The sequence below is a fragment of the Penaeus japonicus genome, unplaced genomic scaffold (genome assembly GCF_977035675.1).
Source record: "Penaeus japonicus unplaced genomic scaffold, GWHDUDI00000001_assembly GWHDUDI00000010, whole genome shotgun sequence".
In the NCBI taxonomy this organism is placed as follows: Eukaryota; Metazoa; Arthropoda; class Malacostraca; order Decapoda; family Penaeidae; genus Penaeus; species Penaeus japonicus.
In genome coordinates, this window is record NW_028234412.1 from 30,675,049 (window position 1) to 30,682,548 (window position 7,500).

General features: G+C 48.8%; 1 protein-coding gene and 1 long non-coding RNA gene across 2 annotated transcripts in view; both read left to right on the forward strand.

Moving 5' to 3' along the window:
* Nucleotides 1–168, forward strand: part of LOC122248212 (uncharacterized) — a 32,187-nt gene extending 32,019 nt beyond the window's left edge. Inside the window, exon 3 of the long non-coding RNA XR_006222754.2 lies at nucleotides 1–168. This exon is cut by the window's left edge and continues 1,448 nt beyond it. This is a non-coding gene — a long non-coding RNA (uncharacterized LOC122248212).
* Nucleotides 169–2,187: 2,019 nt separating this feature from the next.
* The window catches only part of LOC122248198 (uncharacterized), a gene marked incomplete at its 3' end in the record, with an annotated part of 51,392 nt that continues 46,079 nt past the window's right edge, over nucleotides 2,188–7,500 (forward strand). Inside the window, 2 exon segments of the mRNA XM_086541216.1 lie at nucleotides 2,188–7,263; nucleotides 7,417–7,500. The exon segment at nucleotides 7,417–7,500 is cut by the window's right edge and continues 57 nt beyond it. Coding sequence (XP_086397342.1) covers nucleotides 2,497–7,263; nucleotides 7,417–7,500 — 4,851 coding nt within the window.

Sequence of the window (7,500 nt, forward strand, 5' to 3'; positions counted from 1 at the left end):
GAAAAATACGATCTAATTGGAGAAACAAATGAAAGGAATGGGATAAAATTAGGAAGAAGAGGAAGTAACGAGAAAGTCGATAAAAAAGAAAAGGGTGAGAGAGAGAGCGAGAGGCAAAATTTGGGAAGTAAAAAGAAACAAAAAGGATTTGAAAACGAGAAAGAAAAAGTAGGAGGAAAAGAAAAGGAAGAGGGAGAAGTCCAGACACCGAGGAAGGCAGGAGAGGGAGAAGGGGGAGAAGGGGGAGGAGGAGGAAGAAAAGGAGGAAGAGGGGGAAGAGGGGGGAGAGGAAGAGGAGGAGGCGGAGGAGGGGGACCAGGCATGGTTGCGGGGCGACACTCCCTTTCCGCCCGCTCCCCTTACCCCCCCGTACCCTCGACCCCCATCGAGGGGAGATTAGTCACGTCATACTCGGAGTCGATGGTCTCAAGAGGGAGGAAGGGGAGTAGGAGGAGGAGTAGGAGTAGGAGTAGGAGTAGGAGGAGGAGTAGGAGGAGGAAGAAGAGGAGGAGAAGGGGGAGAAGAAGGGGGGGAAGGAAGGCCATGCCACGTCGAGGAAGAAGCTCCGAGGGAAAGGAATTTAAACAGGAGGAAAGTACGGAAGCTCTTTCTTCCCGTCTCCTCTCTCCTCTTCCGTCGGCCCCTTCGACTTTCACCCTTACTTCTCTTTCCTCCTCTGCTTCTTCCCCTCTTTCCTCCATTCCGTCTATTACTCACTCTTCTCCTCCTCCCTCTCTCTCATCATCCCCAAGTTCTTCTCTTATTCTCTATCCTCCTACTCCACTCCTTCTTCCTCCCCCTCTTCCTACTCTTCCCCCATCCTCACATTTACCCTCACCCCCTCTTTTATCTTCTTCCCCTCTGTCTCTTCCCGTTCCTCCTCCTCCTTCTCCTCCTCCTCCTCCATCTTCTCCATCTCCTCCTCCTCCATCTTCTCCATCTCCTCCTCCTCCATCTTCTCCATCTTCTCCTCCTCCTCCTCCTCCTCCTCGTCGTGCGAATGAAGGCGTCTCTTCCGCGGTCTCCTCGACCACTTCCAGCCGACCCCGAGCGTCGCCTGGCCCGATATCTGAAGGAGAAGAAGGAGGAAGAGAAGTGAGAAGAGGGGAAGACAACGAAGGTGAGAAAGGTGGACAAGAAGGGGGAGAAAGAATAGGAGGAGGAGGAGGGAGAGAAGCGAGAGGAAGAGGAGAAACCGTGCGAGGAGACGCAGGCCAAGGAGAAGGAATTGGAGGAGAAGCAACACGAGAAGAGAAAAGGCGAGTAGAAAGAGAAACCGTAGAGGAAGAGGGAGAGCGAGAAGGAAAAGGAGCAGACGAAAGAAGAGAAGGAGAAACAGTAGAAGAAGAAGTAGAAGATGGAGGAGGAGGAGGAGGAGAAGGCCGAGAGGGAGGAGAAATAGAAGGAGAAAACGTAGCAGACAAAGGGCGAGATGAAGGAAGAGGAACAATCAAAGAAGGAGGAAGGGGAAGAGAAGGAGAAATCGTAGACGAAAGAGGAGAAAATACCTTAGAAGAAGAGAGTCGAGAAGGAGGAGGAAGAGAAGTAGAAAGAACAGGAGAGGAAAGAGGAGAAAAAATAAGACGAAAAGCAAGAGAAAACATGGGTGAACAAGGACAGGAGGGAGAAGAAGAGAGACGGAGAGATAGAGAGAACGCAAGAACGAATGCGAGTGTGAGGAAGAGAGAAAAGGCGATGCGAAAAGAAGGAAAGGGAAGAAAAGGAGAGAAAATCGCAATGAAAATAGGACCAGGAGAAAAGATAAGAGAAAGTGCAATAGAAGGACCGAGAGACACGAAGAGGAAAAAGGCAAAGAGAATACAACACAAAACAGACAAAAGAGAAACAGAAGACACATTAGAAAAGATGGTAGAAGGAAAGGGGGCGAAGAATGGATCTATGGAAAGAGGAAGAGAGGTAGACAGAAGACAAAGAGAGGGGAGGAAGGAGGGGAAGGAGGGCCTACAGCGGACGGGAAAAGGAGGTATGGAATCGGCTGAAATTTCGTCCGCGCGGGGAAACGAAATTTCAGTTAGTCGCGGCCCCCTCCGGATTGGGGAAGATAGGGAAGGGGAGGAGGAGGAGGAGGAGGAGGAGGAGGAGGAGGAGGAGGAGGAGGAGGAGGAGGAGGAGGAGGAGGAGGAGGAGGACGACGACGACGAGGAGGAGGAGGAGGACGACGACGACGAGGAGGAAGGAGAAGGGAAGGAAAAGGCACTGGGAGAGGAAGAAGAGGGGGAAGAGAGAGGGGATAGGATTGAGGAGGAAAAGGGAGGGGAATGGCTGAAGGAATTTAGCGAGGGATGGAGGCGGAATAAGGGCGAGGAAGGAGAGAGGGAGGCAGAACCGAGGGAGAGAAGGAGGCAGGTAGAAGGGGAGGGAGAGGAAAGGGAGAAAGAATTTGGAAAAGGGGGGAGGTTGGAGGAGGAGGAGGAGGAATTGGGGAAAGAGAGAAAAGATGGAGAAGCGAGGGAAAAGAAATTAAAGGATGACAGAATGCATAGGGAGGGAGAGGAAAGGGAGAAGGGAAAAGAACAGAGGGGAGAGAGAAGGAATAAGGAAGAGAAAGAAAACAGAGTGAAAGGGGAGATGGGGAGTATAAAAAGGAGGGAGAAGGGGGAAAACAGCTCAAAATGGGGAATGGCGACGGAAAGGGGAGACAAGAGGAACGAGGAAGAGAACGAGACGGAAAAAATATTACGAGATGAAAAGATGAAAGAATTGCAAGAGGAAAAGGCGAGGATAAAAGAGAAAGAAGTCAGGCAAGGAAAGAACTATACGCTAAAAGACGAAGGATCTAAGAAGAAGGATGAAAATGGAAAAGAAAGAAACCAGATAGAAGAGGAAAGAAATCGAGAAAAGAGAAGAGAAGAATCAAAAGAGAAAATTCAAGAAACAGAGAGAGAAGACGATAGCGACAAGAAAAGTGAGAGGAGAAAAATAAACGAAAGGGAAATTTATAAGAAGAGAGGAGACTTCAAGAGAAGAAGATGGAATGGCAGAGGAAAAATAAACGAGATGGTAATAGAAGCCGGGACGAAGATGGAGGAAGGAAGGGAAAAAAGAAAGATAAATAGAGAGGAAGGCAGAGACAAGAGAACAAACAGGAAAGAAGACAAACACGAGGAAACAAACAGAGAAGAAAAATGTGAGAAAACAAACAGTGTGGAAAGAAGAGAAGAAACAAACGGAAGTAAAAGCAAATATGAAAAAACAAACCAAACAGAAAGGAAAGACGTGAAAGCAGAGAAAAAGGGACACAAAGAAGAGAAAACAAAAGGAAAAGAAAGCAAAGAAGAGCAAACAAACCAGAGCGAAAGCACAGACGAGAGAGAGAGCAGAAGCGAAAGCGGTAGAAGCCCCAAAGGAGATAAATATGGCACAAACAGCCAAGGTAGACGCGATGGAAAACGTCACCGACGGTATCCTCAGCACAACAAGCGATCGCGAGGCATAACCGCTCTTCAGACTGGGGGCAGAAGGTCGAAAATCCCGTCGCGCGTCTGCATTAACGAGGTAGTTAGGGTTACCGTTAACGACTCAGAGACAAGGAAGAGAAGAGACGCCGAAGGGAGTGGGAGAAATGTGAATAAAGATGGGAATAGGATAATCCACGGACGCGCCCGGATAACTAGCGGCGGAAGGGGAGAGGGTGGAATCCCTGATGAACTGGGAAATGGAAGACTGGCTGTTAAAAGGAGAGATGATGGAACGGCCGAGGATGAGGGTAGGGAAAATGCGATAAAGGAGGAATATCAGAGAGAGACGAAAGACGGAAGAAGCCAAAACAATAGAAAGGAAGGAGAGAGTGAAAGACAAGTGACGAGGGAGTCTAAGAGATTGACGAGAGGCGTAGAGACAAGAATGAGAGGTGAGGAGAGAGAAAGAATGACGGAGGAAGATATATTCAAAAGAATGAAACGCAAGATGGATAAAGAACAAGAACGCAAAGGAGACGGAAGTAATAATGATCAGTTTGAAGTTATAAAGAGGAAGGAAAGAAGAAAGAGAGGAACAGATATCAAAAGAAGGCATGAAAACGCGGCAGGCGACAGAGAAGGAAGTAAGCCAATTAAAAGGGGGGATGACGGAGCGACAGACACAGAGGAAGAAACTTTAGGAATAATAGATGAAAGGAGGGAGGTAAAGGCAACACGCGATAAAGGCGGCGGAGCAGGAAAATTGGATGATATGAGGAAAAGGGGAAATAAAAATAAGGTCCATAAGAACGAGGGAAAACGCGCCAAAAGGCTCTTAAACGCCTCAGGTTTCCACGCAGCGAAAGGCCTTCAGGAACCTTCCATTTTCACAAATTTCCAGAAGCCTCAGCGGGAGCAAAAGCAACACCGCAGAAGCAAGGCGAGTTCCGGGCGACCAGACACACGCCCTTCGAGAGGGCAGCAAGGCGCCAGGAGGCCACAGACGTCTTCAAGGAGGAGGCGGAAGGGCAGGAAGCCGAGACCAAGGAGGAGGGCGGCGTCGGAGAGTCAATCCCATTTGTGGAAAGGATCTCTGGCGGTTCATCCCACGCCTGCTGATCCGTCTCCGCGGAGGAGTTCTTCTGTCCTTCCTCTTCTTGCTTCTTCGTCGTCAAATTTTCCCTCTCTTTCTTTTCCTCGTTCGCCATCCTCGGCTGACAGACAAAGACAAAGGAAAGGCAAGAGAGAGAACGATAGAAAGGACCTGTCTAACGAACGGGAAGAAGAGAGAAAAGATAAGAGGAAAAAGAAAGAAGAAAGAGAAAGACAAGTAGAGCAAGTAAAGGAGGAAGAGATAAAGGCCAAGAGAGAGGAGAAGTTAGAGGATGAATATGCTAAAACGACTTATCACTCGAGCAGCGTGGCAAGTAATGGTTTCGTGCCCGAGGACGAGTCTCATTACAAACACCACGTGATCAAGGACGACTCCCAGGACGCAGGTGGTGGCAAGGTTTCTCATCGAGCTTTCACGGATCCTCGAAGCGGTTTAATCTCGGAGGATAAAAAGCTCTTCTCTCGCGTTAATTCCTTTGGCAGGAACGACAAGAACGCGGACTTGTTTTTGGCACTTAGGACGGAATATGAGAATAACAAGTTGTTCTTGGGGATAGAGGATGAGGAAGGCTTCCAGGAAAAGTACAAAGATGTGGAAAACGGCGGTTTGATTCCTGATGATGGAGTCTCTTTGGGTCACTTACCTGGCCATGTCGACAGTGCAAGCGTAAATAAAAAGAATCAATTTAAAAAAGGCGTAGATGATGACGTACCGAGCAGTTCCCATTACAGTAGCATTATCCGCGGAACATCCGAGACTTATTCGTCAGCACAGACACAAAATAATTACCCTCATGTGAAGAAAAATGTACCTGTTGTCCCTAACGAACACACAAGCGTACATTTCAAGAGTCATCGTACCTCCGGCAGCGGGGATAATGAGCGAGGGTTAATGACGCAGAACAAAGAACAAAGTCTCTTTCTGGATAACGCCTCGTCTCCTTCGCTCCCTGTCGAACGAAAAAAATTAAAGGCCAAACGCGAAGGCCAAGAACAAGGAGAAGAACAAGAGATAAAAGACAAAACACTCGCTCCGAGCGTGAACTCCGGTAAGCGGGTGGACGGGATGGTCAATGCAGTCCCGAGGCAGAAGGGCGTGAGGGACGGCCACTCAGCGAGAGAGTCGTTTGCCCCTAACGACCACGCGCAGTTGTCAAGAGATAACGACCCGGGAATAATGAGTGGGAAGCGAGCTTTTCATGACGCCGAGTTCAAAGGGCTCCGCGACGATCAGAGGGAACGTGGAGAGATAAGGAGAATCACGCCACACTCTGCCGGCCGTCCGGGCTTAGTGAGGGGAATACATGCCTCGGCTGACACTCAGAGTTACGATTATCAGAATATCAAGCTTTTATATCACTCTATTGTTCCCGGAAGTAATCACTCGACTGATTTAAATCGCGGGGGTATCCCTTTTGGCAATTCTGTGAAAATGGATGATCAATTTCAAAGGATTCAAAACCCTCAAAGAAAGCCTCCAAAGACATTGCAGGTTATGGCGGGAAATTCTCTGGATAAAGGCGACCCCGACAGTCAGATCCGCCATTCGGAAAAAGAAAACTTTAGACGTCATCATTCAAAAATCTCCCTAAATCCAAGAAACTCGACGACCCCCGAGAGCAGTGGCCGAGCGCTGCGAGAGCCTTCGGATTCGCTTTTCCGAACCTTTCTCTCCAGCTTTCAAAGATTCCAAGATGACAACTCGGACTTCAAAAAACATCCGGGTTCCTCATCTACTTCCCCGAATCTTCGACACGCCGGCCAAGACCTTAAAGTCAATCATTCAGACAATCTCTCGGACCTTCGAGACAATCAACATAACCAAGAAAAGTCTCGAAATAATCGCTCACTCAACCAAGACAATCACGCGAAGCCCACGAGATCACAGAGAGACAATAGAAAGCCTCGAGAAACTACACAAAGTGGAAAGCCAAAAGACCTAGAAGATTCCGAACCAGTCTACCAGAGTCGGCCTTCGAGCGTCAACGACCTCCGAAGGGATTCTCAAAATCCTGACCTCAGTCAAGCGAACCGCAGTGTCGAAAATCGACCTACGAGCCCCGAACCCACGACCTTTTTTGCCCACTCTGAAACTACAGAACCTTCAGACTTCAATTCCGATCGTCACCAAACTCACGCTTTCAGAAACCCCAACCGTGGCCCTGAAACCCCCTCCAGAAGTTCCCTTCCCGAAGAGCATGCCAGCAACCATAAGGGCGAGGCTGCGAGTGACAATGCATGGGTCACTGAAAGCATTGTCAACCGGCCGAAGAAGGCTCTTAGGCGTCCAAATCAATTCTCAGATGAACTTAGCCTTCGGTCAGACGTACATAGAGATATTCCTTCCGCCGGTTTAACTTTCTTTGACCTTGTCTGGTCTTATGATCCTCCTTCGCCCTTGACCTCTCCGTTAAGAGAACACCCTCCATCCATGGCTTTGTTTAATAACCCCTCTTATCATAACCTGACCTTGTTCGTCGAGCCTCCCGCTCCTCTCATCTCCTCCCGTGACCTCTCCTCGACTCCCAGTGCCCCTTTGACCTCGGGCACGACCTCCAAGACCCCTCTTCGCATCGTGCCAATCCTCGGGCTCTTTGACCTGACCGCTCGACCTGATCAACACCTTGGAGGGAGGTCGGAACTCGCCGCTGCACAGCTTGCCTTAAAGCACATCAATCACCAGGAAGTCATACCGGGTCATGAACTGGCTCTGTTTACGAACGACACACATGTAAGCATATAACATTCTTTCCCATTTGCAAAAAAAAAAGAAGAAGAAAAAAAAACCCTCTGATATACCATCCCTAACCCGGAGTTCATCTAAACAGCCATACTTTTTAATTCTTTTAAGCTCACCCTTTTATTTCCTCTTTCTCCTTCTCAGTGTGACAGTGGCAAGGGCGTCGACGCTTTCTTCCACGCAATCTACACTTCCAAAGCAAGGATCATGTTCCTCCTGGGCGCCGCG